A 12874-nucleotide genomic window follows, 5' to 3' on the forward strand; every position below is an offset into this window, starting at 1 on the left:
AATATTTTGCGCACGAACGTTTATGTAACATCGATATATGATAACTTGTTGCGTTAAGTAGATAACTAAATACTTTGAATGTAATTTTAAATATATTTTTGATAGATAATCGAATTATCTTACAATCAGCAGCATCAAACACATGCTATTATTATCTCTAGAATTGCGGTTTATTATCTTTATTAATAATTATCGTGTGGTTTTAACATGATCGATAGTCGAGAGCATTCGATAATTCTTCACAAACCGCAATTAAACGCAGTTGATTGTCAAGATGGCATAAACTGCTATTAATACATTACAGGGTCAAAAAAAATAATCAACAAGTATCATGTTAAAATTATCTAGAGACACTATCGTATCGCGTGCCTATAATATCGGATTATAATAATTATAATTTAAAATAATCATTATTGCAATTAACTTTTTTCTTATTTATAAATTTATATACATTTTAATTAAAATGTAATGTAAATAAAGACGTAAAAAGATTTAAAAAATTAGTTATGTTGATTTCCTAAAGCGTCTCTAGATCGATGATAAGAACTGCAAAACAGACTAACATACACATATAATATGCAACTAACCGATTGTTTTAGTTTTTTGTGTATAGAATAGTTGAATTATTCAAACGTATGTTGAAAACATGCTTCTCTTAATCCAAAATTATGATCTAATATATCTACGTGAATCTCGAGTAATGTTTATAATACTAAACTGTAGCGGAATGTCAACAATAGTTTTATTGTTGATATTCCGTGTTTGAGTTTTATAAAAGAATTTGACTTGTATAGAGATTTCAAATACACGTAACATTCAACTACATCAAACACATTAAAATTAAATACCATTATATATATAATTAAATATTGTTACATATGTATATCCTTTTAACGTTAAATCTTTTGTTTTTAAATTGTAAAGTAATAAAACCCTGAAAATAGGTACGTTCTTTTTTTTTTTTTGTTTTTTTTTTTTTTGTTTGCACGTTCCTAAACATTTCTAAGGGCAACAATCGAGATATCGTTGACGCTCCGCGCGACGATGCCGGAAGGACATTCGCGACGGATGCAACGAGGCTAAATGCAACCGGCGGCTGTACCAGCCAGCGGCGTGCGCGTGTTATTTACCGGCGAGCGTTATCGCGAGAGACTAGGGGCGGCGTTATCACTCTGATATCCAACATATATACATCCCCCACGACCGGGCCCTGGCCTCCAGTGACTCGCGGACCACCGGCCTAGTTAAGCGTTTTATAGTGACACACCGTGTATGCATCTTTCCTGAACTTTGCATCTCCCGAAACACGCTTGTCCGCGATGGAATCGAAGGATTGATCGCGAACAAGCGAACGTGAGGATCGTACGTTCGAGCTTTAATCTCGTCCGCCATGTCCCCTCTTCTCTTTCGCGAGAATGACAGTGGTACTCACGGTATTCCCGATGTCGATATTTGGCTGCCGGCTTGCCGTCCTCGTCGCTCCTCCTCCTCTTCATCCCGTGATTACTCGTCTTCCTCGGGTATATACTTCTGCTATGATTTATCTCTTAATCTCTCGTCGTCGTGTTGTTTTTCCCTTCTCTTGCAGCCGCTCTCGCCGATCTGGAATTCGCACTATCCGTAAGAAGAGAGATTCAACCACTTTGCTCGGCGAGGATGACGCGCGTAACGCGTCTACGACAGCCTCACCTTTGAAGGATCACCGCGTGTTGTCCTATCGTTTTTCCGCGTATCAGAAAGGTCACGGGGAGCGATCGATGGTATATATGTGTACACCGATCGGCGACTAGACGAAAATTAAAGTCCGGAGACTTTTGCTGGCTATACGAGAGCCCGCGCCACTGCTCTATGATCGGGAGCGAGGCTCGTGTATATTATGTACATAGAGCAAACGCGCGGAGGAAGAGAGAGAGAGAGAGAGAGAGAGAGTAAGAAAGGACGGTAAAGCGCGAAAGAGGGAAAGAGAAAGAAGGGGAGCTTGTGCGAGAAAGACGGGAAACAAGCGAAGCAATTGCGGTTCCGCGGATGGTCGAGGCGACGCGAGTTCGCTGGCGAGTCGTTCGAGTGGACGAGACGAAGACGCCGCGAAAACGAACGAGAACGCTCGAGAACGTTGAGACGGTGAGAAGGGTTAGGTGGGAGTGAGGATGGATACGCGGACGCGAAGCGCGCGCGCGCGCGCGAGAGAGAGAGAGGGAGCGAGGAGAGAAAGAGAACGACTGACAGTAACTGCGGTCGCGCGCGAAGTGACGGATGACGGCACGGGAGGGGAGGGTTATTGATGCCTTATGTCGGAGCCGGAGCGCGGCTGGTGTGGTGGGGGTAACGCAAATCATGCTAGGGAAAAGTACAGGGAGTAGTAAAATTGGCGCGCGCGGCGGCGGCGGATTATTATCGCGCAATTTCTATACTCATCTACCCTCCCCCTCTCCCCTCCGGCCGTCATGCGCGGTTTCCTTATCACAAAAAAGGGGCAGAGGGGGCCGAGCCTAGTGACCACCTCTTACCCTTTCCTTGTCAACCGGGCGAGGCCGGCTCCTGTATATGTTGTACATGCGCGTTTCATGCTGCACACCGTTTGCGATTCACTGGAATTTATATGCATCGCGGGTGTAACTTTATTGCACCTTTATTAATCGCCTTTATTACGCGCGTGTGCTTTGCAAGGTTGAGAAAAGAATTGATGATGCTCGATCGTAATTAATGTATTGCCCATTAGAAATTGTCTTTTAATTCAGGACACGTTTGAAATCTCACGCGTAAAATTCTATTGGAGGTTTTGTTCGTAATTAATCTCACCTTTTCCTCTCTTCTTCAACGTCCCCGGCCATCCGAACGTATGTACATACGACCTGTGACTAACAATAAGACAGTAGATTACTTTGTGCTATTTTATTATTTATATAGTATGAAGTTAAACACATTCGAAGTATCTCGCAGTGCGATTTAGCGACTTTATTTTTATTTTTATTTGAAGGGCCACTTCACCAGGCTCCGATTAATTCGTTTTCCTTTGCTCTCCAAGGATAAAAATCCATAAGAAAGAAAAAGAAAGCGAATCGAATATATAGAAATATGTGTTACTTATTTTATTCGATATCTCAATAAATATATTCCGTTGAGCAAAAAAATATTCTCCTCTTTAAACACTCTTTCTGAAATAAATGCTAGATAAATATATGTAATTTGTCGTCTATCTTGCGAAAATATTCTCTGACATTACAGTAAAATTAAAATTACAAGAGACAAAAGATTTACTCGACAAATGTGACATGGCACAAGGGAGAAGCTGGATTTCGAGTTCAAAGTTTTATTACGTTTAAATTATGTTCAGAAACTAAAATCTTACCTTACTCTCATCGAAAGCCAGACCATCGCTGCCAAAGTTTATTGACCTACGATCAAGATGGTAATAGATGATTTTGCATTATACAGAAACTTCTCTATAGCCATAGATATAACAAGAGTCATGAATGGGGGAAGAACATGAAATTAAGTACGCTTAATGCCTACATATATTATATGACGTAGAACTCTGCCAATCCCATGAAATTGCACTAACTTAGATGTATTCGGAACATATGTCATACGTATCTATAATATTCGCGTATCTCATGATTATTGATTTAAGAAAATTAATTTAATTTAATTTTTAGGATACACACACAAGACCTCTAAATTTAATCTTTACCGATTAATTTTTTAATCTTTCACACGTACCGAATTGTCAGACAAAAAAGTTCGAATTATGATGAATATTTAGATACGTCAAATATGTCAAAATTAACGTCTAATTTATTTAAATAGTTATAATGCCGTTTTTATACTATATGCAAATTTCTAAACATATAATTCGAGTCTTTAAGACTTAAGAGATAAAGTATCTATCAACAGATAATGCCTTCAAAAATGTGTTCAAACATATTTTTGTAAACATGTACATAACATGCAATATATATTATGCATCTTAATATATGCAGAAATAATCAATTTAAAAATGTTAAAAATTTGCACAAAATAAATAATTAAATAATATACAATGTCTAAAAATATGTACATAATCATCGTTATATGGTTTAAAATTGGTATAATTTTATCCATTTTTTATCAAACATAAATAAATGATTAAGAAAATTACGTAATTCTTGTTTCTGAGTCTCTATGGATGTTGTCTTTAAGCTTATTTAAATAATGAATTAAAATCGAAGGAACACTACATAACGAGGACCTGGGGTACATAAGAGAGAGGGAAGATTGTTTACAGGGTCGGCAAAGCTAAGGTATATATAAGCACTTGGCTGAGCGACTGCTTTGAGAGTGCCAGGTTACAGATACTCGGCTGTCAAGGACAAGCTTGTCCATTCATTCGTCCGTTCTTACGATCGATCGATCATTCATTCATTCATTCATCCAATTGATTATTTCTGGCACACGTGTTACATATAATATGCGAGCGATTTAACCGACATATTTTTTTATATCCAGATATTTTACATGCTTTTTACTTTCAAGAACTGTCATTTCTGTAAAAGAATTTTTTTTTTATACATAACACGCAAGATTTTATCGAAATCGTGCATCTCTACGTATACGTATATATTTGTCTTATACCGAGATCACACACAATACTCACCTAGTAAAGCATTCAAATCACCTCGAGCAATCATAATCCCTCGTACATAAACGCTACATTCAATTTCAAATTAATTTCTCGTCGTATGCCTAGTCATTAGAGACAAGAAAATTCGCTTAACACACTTAATAAGTTTATCAATTAATTGCAATTGATAAACTTAATATTTCTTACATAAACTGATTTCATTATAAATAAATAACAATGTGCCATCATAAAAAATATGAATATCTATTGAGATAATCTTGAAAAATATATTAAAGCATATTTTTATAAACATGTTTTTTAACATATATATATATATATATATATATATATAAATGATTTAATAATTTGCCATCCGGAAAAATTAGATACGATTGAAATTTTCTGATGGTCACACAATTCAAATTTTAAGACAATTACAAGCACAAATAACTTAAATCTTTTAAATCAATAAAATAATCAAGTGCTACGAGATAATGTGTTGTAAAAAACAAACAAAAAAAAGTTTCTATTATTCCTAAATGAATATTATGCTCATTGGTATACATACTGAGGGTTCTTTGATATTTAAACACATGAAACGAAAAAAATAAGTGACATATAATTACAATAAAAATTACTTCGGCTTATCTTTTCATAATCATTTATCATTAAAAGATATAATTATGTCATAAGAGTAAAACATTAATATTTCAAAATGTCTATTTCTAAAGAAAAAATATCGACTAGTAAGTATCGATATGTACTTTTAACGCTTGACAAGTTATAAAAGCATTGCGACATTTGCGAGTTTGACCGTTTTACAATCAGACGCGCACCATACACGAGACTCACCTCGAACTTTTAATGATCCTCGCGCTAATTGCTTATTGTTTTCTCCGGGAAGTAAACTCGCAATATGCGCTCTGACCTCAGGAACCCAATTCATAATTCCAACCAGAAGTATAAAGCCCCGATATATATGCGTATATTTACTTTAGAAATATACTCATTTTTTATAATAATAAAAAATAACAAATATATAAATCCTTCTCCCGCACACATGCTGGTTTTGTTCAACAATATACAACTTTATTCTGTCGTACTTACACTAAAATTGTGTACAAGCAGATTAAAGAGTACAAAACGACGTAGGTCTCTCCGCGCGTGCTGTTGTAACTTTAAGTTGGATTGTGGCCTCCTTTTTTTATTGCTTCTACCCATGAGATTTTACGTCAGAGGTAATTAACACGAGAATATTGTCCATCTATTGCAACAAACTTTGCGGAAAAAATAAAATTACATATGTCTCGATCCACGAGTGTGTATATGTTGCAGAAGATTTCGGTTTAAGAATAGTTGTTAAAAATGTTATGCACATTCATTCAGCTATAGCATAATTATGCATGAATTAAATTAAGACACAAAGCAGATGTTGCCTCATAATGTACAATCATTGTATTATCGTGATCGCGTGGCTCTTAACAGCTTATTATATTTTTTGTGATACAGTTATTTACAATTTTTCAATAATAGTTTCAACAGATTAAAATATCTTATATATTATATATGAAGATATTTTCGAACCTTTTATTATTTCATAAATTGCGGATTACCAAAAATGTGCAATGTCTAATATTAATGAATATCTATATTCAATTTAGACAAATAAGATACGAAATATAAAGAATTGTTTTTATACATAATAAATGCATTCTGTATCTTTGTGACACAAAGGAAATTATTATTTGAATAAATGCTAAAAGTTATATAGTGGGATTCATGAATATAGGGTATGTGTATATACTTTCTCTATTTTTCACAGCAATAAGAAAAAATTGCAAGTTGATCAGTACGTTCGTGAAATAACATTTTATGAAAAATTAGTAGAGTGACTCAGTGTTTTGAAGTGTTTCTACGTCTTCGATTATAGAACGTTTACAACATTAACATTGGTTTAGAATAATAGAAATAATGAAAACATTTAATCAATTGTTATTCAATATCTTTGATTTATCTTTATATAAATACACCCTTTATTCATGTAGTCTTCTAACTTGATACCTAGTTTTATATCCAACAGAGATTGATGTACTACAAATTTATAGCAAATTCAGTTGAACTATATTAGTACACAATTAGTGAACACAAAGATTATTATACATTTTACATTAGCATAAGCAATTAAAAAAGTAAAATAATGAACATTAAAAACCTATTATTACTATGCAATATAGTGGTAATAATTCATATTATATTTTGTTTTAATTACTTATGTTTATAATTTGTGTACGATAATCTTTAATGTGCACTAACCAAATTTGCTATTAACAATTACTCAGTTGTAATATATAAATATATTTAAAAACATTAATAATTTCTCTGTTAAATAGGATATTATATGTTCACGAAAATATATCTGAATTTTATTATGGATTTTAATTCTATGAAAAAAAATAGCATATTTATTATGTATTTTCTTTTATCTTTTAATTTTTTTTATCTATATTCTCAATGAAAATAGTTGTAGATAGAAGTAAAATAAAATTAAAAAAAAAAAAAAAAAAAAAAAAAAAAAAAATGGACACAGTGTATTAAAACGAGAAATTCAGTCTGGAAATCTATATAGATCTTTTAATCAAATTAACACGATCGCTTAATATGAGTTATAGTTTTAACGAAATGATAACATGCCAGATGTTCGTTGAAATCGGAAAAGAATCAATACAGCATCGTGGATCTTAAGATTGCACGACTGTCCGACTGCACAAAAAGCGGAGTTCCGATTTATTTTGGGTCTGCATCTCGCGGAAATCGCATAACCGAGCGTCGTTCTTAACCGATGATTAGGCCGCAACCCAGTCTAAACTGCTGCTTGCTGTGATTCATCATACCACTAAGAGCAAACGAGAATGGTAACGGTTGTAGCCTCTTTTCTAGAACTGCCCCTACCGTCCAAGTCGTATCTACGCTACCTGTAATATTATAAATCAGATAAAATTAAGTCCAATTTTATGCAGAATATTTTTGAGCATATACACTAAATATATATATATACCTTTAAACACTAAATCTGCTTTAGGTAAATCGACTTGATAGGCGATCGTTGCCGTCGATTCTTGTATCCGCGCATTGATTTCTAACTCCACGCCCACTTGTAGTTGTTGACTAGCACGTTGGTGGAAACAGAGATGGCAAGCAGATGGACCTTAAAAAAAAATTATTTATAAAATATAAAGAAATTATTAGAAATTTTACTTATTTAAAATTTAATTATTAGAAAGAAATATTACGTAGGGAATATATTATCGGGAAAGTCAGAATATTACTTACTAATGCTACCACTAAATGTGGAGTCACCATATGTATATCTTCCTGCAGCGGATAATAATGCAACTTGTCCACCTGGTATTGGCCCACGTTGATATGCAAGCTCACCACCCAATGCAAGTGACGGTGTCAAGCTTTGTAAATAATGTAAAACGAGTACACCTGAAAATAAATTGCGGCGACATTTAATTTAAACAATTCATACACTCGCGACGATATTTTTTAAATTATCAACTTACCAGTGCAATTAAGAATGTCTGGATTGCCTAACGTTAACGAGCAGGTATATGCATCACCTCGATAATCAGTTGTCATTTGTATGGCAGTAAATTTATTTCTCTGTACTTGCGCTGCCAATTTTCCTTTGAGTCTGGAACCAAGCTGATGAAGGATATTGGCATTAAGATTTCCACTTGGATCGATATCGCCCAACAATACAGGGTATGCTTCTGTAGGTGAAATTTGTTTTGTACCAACATAAGTCGCACCAAATCTGAAAAATTAGTTAAGTAACATGATGAATTTATGTTGTCAAACAAATAAAAATTAACAAAACAAAATGTATATATATCCATGTTGATTTACCTGTAGCCAGACTGTATTACGGAACTCATGTTAATGGTATGTGAAATATGGAAATGGTTGCTCAATCCTTTATTTACAACCAATTTTGCTCCCTCAAAATTTATAGGAAATATATCTGTAATATAAATATATAGTATATATATTATTAAATTGTTAATTGTGTGTACACATATAAATTATAACAAAATGGCAAAATAATTGGTCAGAAAGTTCAATGACAACAAAATAATTTAAAACACTTCCATCTTTTCTACATTTACTGTTCATAATATCAAAATAATCTTATATCAAATTCCTATATTATTATTCTTTGATTTTTTATTTTTATCATTTTTTTTAAATTATCTAATTTTTAACTTAACATTATATAATTATGCAAATACTGAAACATCAAGAGAAAAGATAAACAGAAAATCAAAGAGAATAATTAACATGATAATATAATTAAGTTATATTTTCCTTTTGCATTTTACTACAAAGGTGGACAATGTAAAAACTTATCCAAGTAAAAAGAATTATATGTTAGTTATTCGTGAAGAAATAATTTAGAAAGTTAAGGGAGGAATTTCGAAAAGTTTTCTGTGATAAAAGTGAAAAAAAGGGGAGTCGACTCGACGAGAGATAGCGGGAAGTGTTCTAGGACACGTGCATCGTGACACGTGCATCGACGAGATACCTTTGCACTTCTTGTGCAGGTCCTCGATGGTGCCCGGGTTCTCGATCTGAGTGGGCGTCTCGGCGGGCGGGTATACGTCCGTGGACGGATCCTGCTTCCCTAAATTCGGTATCAGTCCGGGACCCGGTGGCGGATTGTAAGGCGGCGGAGGTGGAAGAGGCGCGGATGCGGCCATCGCGTTACCCATTATTTATAACGTATTTATCGGCACGATTTGTCCCTCGATTTGTCGCGCGCTCGACGAGATCGCGTTCCTTGCGCTCCTGTCAGTTTAACCAGATATCGGTCGTGCCGGAAGCCACAACTTTTTCTTTCCACGACGAGGAAAACGGACCGGATCAGCCGTGCGGGTTATAGGATACAGCGTGTCTTACCGTAAGTCGCCATTTGTACAGAGGGCAAAGTTTCCTTCGCGAACGTGATCGGCGCTACTCGCGCGACGCAGGAGTGCCATCGTATTGAAGATTCAGATAAAAGTATATTTTTTTTTTTTAAGTAACAACATGGCGTAGCCAATCGGATGCGTTGCCTCGTAAAATCACACCAATCATCAATCTTTCTGATTATTTTTTCCTTCAAGTTGGCAACATTGTTCGTGTCGGACATTGGTCGTATCGTAAAATACTAACCAATCACAGTTGAACGTGAGAAGGATACTCGAATATGATTGGTTATTTAAAGATTAAATTCGGAGAGCACGTTTACGCTAAAAATGTCATTCCATCTTTGTTTCTTATTAGAAATTGAACAAGGACAGGGCTGTTTTCTCAAATGCACCAAAAGTACGAAGTGCGGAGTCTCAGGCACGTCTCACCTCACGTCATCGTCGGTCATTGTACAGTCACATCTGGTCGTATCGTTACATTGTCATGGTGTACAAGACAGTACGATTATCATAAAAGTCTTGTGAGGCCTCAAAAAATAAATGAACTTGTCTCACAGCCAATGTGATACCGTTTGTGTCACAAGAGGCAAAGGAGTTTATGAAAGGGAGGAAAAATCGTATAGTTCTTTGATAAAATTGTCGTAAATACCAGAAGGTGAGTCTTGCGCGCATTTACTTTTTACATTTATATGTGTATGTGTGCGTCACGCAATGCATATATCTCTGAAACGTTGGTTTTAAATCAGTCGTATGCGCGAGATGCACATATTTGATGTTTAAATTCTCGCGACTGGAGAACACGTTTTTTTTTTTTTTTTTTTTTCTTTGTTTTTAAATATTTTGAGACACGAAACGTTACTTATAAAATGATATAATTGAATTAATAAAATAAACAATTTATTTATGTTTTTTTTCTAATCTCTGATATATTGATTATGTATTATTAAATTTGTCACAATCATTAGCAACAATAGTTTTCTGAATTTTCACAGAGCTCCATGGATTGTTGCATTGCCAATCAATATGAGTGTTTACAAATGGCAGAGACATTGCCAAATATCTCTAGTCCAGAGATGTTTGATAGCGATACTGAAAAAAAAGTGGATAACGAAGCTATTAATTTATTACTCGATGAAAGTACCCTGGAAGCATTTAGCCCCGAAAAGCCTTCTCAAATAGAGTTAATTACACAATCGGATAATACTTTGCTAGCCAGAATTAATAAATTTTTGAGAGGGGTGCCACCTCCGCCAAGACATACGATATGTCAGAACGATTGTTCTGATTTTTTACGAAATATTTATGAAAACCGTCATTTGTTCTGGATTGAACATCCATTATCAAATGAAGGTTTGGGAGCTGCAGAAAGCACAAAACCCCAGAAGCAGATAAGTGCAGAAAGAGAAGTTAGGAATATTTTTTATCAATGTACAAAAGGAGGTATTCCAAGGAATTTGACAAATGCCTTCGACATTTGCAATCTATCAGTTAATAATGCAGAAAGTAAACAATTAGGTACAAATGATACTAATGCTGGTAATTTAAATATGCAAACTGTTCCTATGGAAATAAAGAATCCAGTTAATGCGATTAAAGAAACAGTGAGACCACCAATCGCAAATAACTCAAATGTATCTCACGAACAACCTCTTCGTTATTATACAATTGATGAAAGAGAGGCTAAGACTTTAACATGGCCCCAAGTATATTCTCACAAGTTCCACGGCATACAGTGAGTTAGTTAATGTGCATTTAATTTATGTAATTTTTAATAATAAAGTATATAAATTTATTTTTAATGTTTTTTTTTAATTTTAGTTATAATAGAAACAGAAGTGTAGAAGAATTCGAGAATTTAACAGTTAAATTATGTGAGAGGTATGTAGGAGCTGAAACACAGTCAACTTGTAATATATGGTTTTCGAAAAAAGCACCAGGAAGTGCAAGAAAACGAAGTTTATTAGCAAAACGTGAAAACGGTCAGAGTCCAGAGAAGAAGCTAACGCACTTAGCCAGAAGACGCAGGACCTTTTGTAGCGCTAACTTGCAAGGATTAGGACTCACTGACAAAAAGCAATTAATGGTACAAATAAAGTATGTATCGAGTCATATAATATAATACTTAGAATAAAATAAAAAATAAATTTATCTTTAAAATACAGGAAACCTACACAAAAGAAAGGGAAAAGTCCAAGAGGTAAGAGTCCACGAGGCAAAAGTCCAAGAGGTAAAAGTCCGAGAAGCTCGATAAAGAAGAAAGCAGTTCGAAGACTAATTTTGGACGGACCGAGTCCATTTAAAACCAAACTAGAAACTTCGAAACGTGCGCTGTTTCAAAGCCCGCCGTCGGATCGTGCCGGTCCTAGTAAATTAAGTACAAATAACTTAGATTCTCAAAAAATCAAACGTGTTTTATTTTCAACACCAAGAAAAGATGAGTCCGAGAATCTAAGCAGGAAAAGAAAGTCTGAAGAGGAATTGCAAGGGCCGCGATTAAAGTGGGCAAAAAGTCTATCTTTCGACTGCATGCATGAAATAAAAAATACCTCGAAAGTTACATGGGATAGACATTCGTCGAGCAATATTCTTCCGAAAAATAATACGTCTTTTAATCAGGGAAGAAATGAACTCAGTGACTCGCACAGAAAGGTACATATCAGTTATTTCTACTTCAATATTGTGTGTTGTGTGTGCGTGCGTGCGTGCGCGCGCGCGCACATAAACTTTAATGTAATTATTTTTTCTGACTGTATATACACATACATACTTATTTGTTTTCAGAAATTACTTTGGGCAGTCGCAGAGGCCTTACGATGCAAAGGCATTGGCATGAATCATCCAAAATTTAAAGAATATGCCGCGAGTTTAGCGCGCATAATAAAAAAATTCATGCCTGATCTCGAAAATAGAAATATTCCACGAAAACCTGGTAGTACAACTGATCGTATGTTGAAATTGGCCAAGCATCATGTACTGCTTCTAGATAAGAATATCGATACTAGGCCAATGGATTGACAGTACTCGTTGATACAATTAGACAAATACAGAAAATTATACAAACGTTTTTTGACGACAGGATATTAAGATGATTAATATATGGGTGCTTTTATATCTTTACCCGCGACGTTTCTTTATATACACTGACTTTTATATAATTTAAATAACATGAGAAGACAAGACGTGTTATAGTAATAATAATGTAACATTTAAAAATGGGATTGTATGCTATTACACCCCTTGCAGGGTATTAAAATACTTTTTTATCTTATACATATATATATATATATATATATGAAAATGT

At 34.6% G+C, this 12874-nt stretch overlaps 3 protein-coding genes across 5 annotated transcripts in view; 1 reads left to right on the top strand and 2 right to left on the bottom strand.

Moving 5' to 3' along the window:
* The window catches only part of LOC140674387 (uncharacterized), a 63801-nt gene extending 61586 nt beyond the window's left edge, over window positions 1-2215 (bottom strand). The window contains exons 1-2 of one of the 3 annotated variants that reach the window (XM_072907876.1): window positions 1690-2215; window positions 1433-1602 (exon numbers count right to left, since the gene is read on the bottom strand). In XM_072907876.1, the coding sequence (XP_072763977.1) occupies window positions 1433-1496 (64 nt within the window). In that variant the 5' untranslated portion in view covers window positions 1497-1602; window positions 1690-2215. Of the gene's footprint in view, window positions 1-1432; window positions 1615-1689 lie in introns of all 3 variants that reach the window. The other 2 variants (XM_072907877.1, XM_072907878.1) reach the window with 2 other exon arrangements.
* A 4374-nt stretch (window positions 2216-6589) lies between these two features.
* Window positions 6590-9603, bottom strand: LOC140674395 (mitochondrial import receptor subunit TOM40 homolog 1). Its single transcript, XM_072907897.1, has 6 exons — window positions 9189-9603; window positions 8513-8627; window positions 8167-8420; window positions 7931-8089; window positions 7656-7805; window positions 6590-7572 (listed from the first exon to the last, which is right to left on the bottom strand). Exons 1-6 carry the CDS (start codon window positions 9373-9375, stop codon window positions 7433-7435), a joined length of 1005 nt encoding a protein of 334 aa, XP_072763998.1. The 5' UTR covers window positions 9376-9603; the 3' UTR covers window positions 6590-7432.
* A 379-nt stretch (window positions 9604-9982) lies between these two features.
* Window positions 9983-12871, top strand: Mi (cyclin E-interacting protein minus). The gene is made up of 5 exons (XM_072907963.1): window positions 9983-10228; window positions 10566-11305; window positions 11392-11667; window positions 11736-12222; window positions 12355-12871. Exons 2-5 carry the CDS (start codon window positions 10572-10574, stop codon window positions 12586-12588), a joined length of 1731 nt encoding a protein of 576 aa, XP_072764064.1. The 5' UTR covers window positions 9983-10228; window positions 10566-10571; the 3' UTR covers window positions 12589-12871.
* Window positions 12872-12874: the final 3 nt, after the last annotated feature.

This window comes from Anoplolepis gracilipes, chromosome 16 (genome assembly GCF_047496725.1).
Source record: "Anoplolepis gracilipes chromosome 16, ASM4749672v1, whole genome shotgun sequence".
NCBI lineage: Eukaryota > Metazoa > Arthropoda > Insecta > Hymenoptera > Formicidae > Anoplolepis > Anoplolepis gracilipes.

Bases quoted from the DNA above. Each gene is read 5' to 3' on its own strand.
- LOC140674395 (XM_072907897.1), bottom strand. From the start codon at position 9,375: ATGGGTAACGCGATGGCCGCATCCGCGCCTCTTCCACCTCCGCCGCCT. The intron at 7,806-7,930 runs GTAAGTAATATT...TTTTTTTTTAAG, and splicing joins CACATTTAGTGGTAGCATTA to GTCCATCTGCTTGCCATCTC. The intron at 7,573-7,655 runs GTATATATATAT...ATAATATTACAG, and splicing joins AGCAGATTTAGTGTTTAAAG to GTAGCGTAGATACGACTTGG.
- Mi (XM_072907963.1), top strand. From the start codon at position 10,572: ATGGATTGTTGCATTGCCAATCAATATGAGTGTTTACAAATGGCAGAG. The intron at 11,306-11,391 runs GTGAGTTAGTTA...TTTTAATTTTAG, and splicing joins CACAAGTTCCACGGCATACA to TTATAATAGAAACAGAAGTG. The intron at 11,668-11,735 runs GTATGTATCGAG...TTTAAAATACAG, and splicing joins CAATTAATGGTACAAATAAA to GAAACCTACACAAAAGAAAG.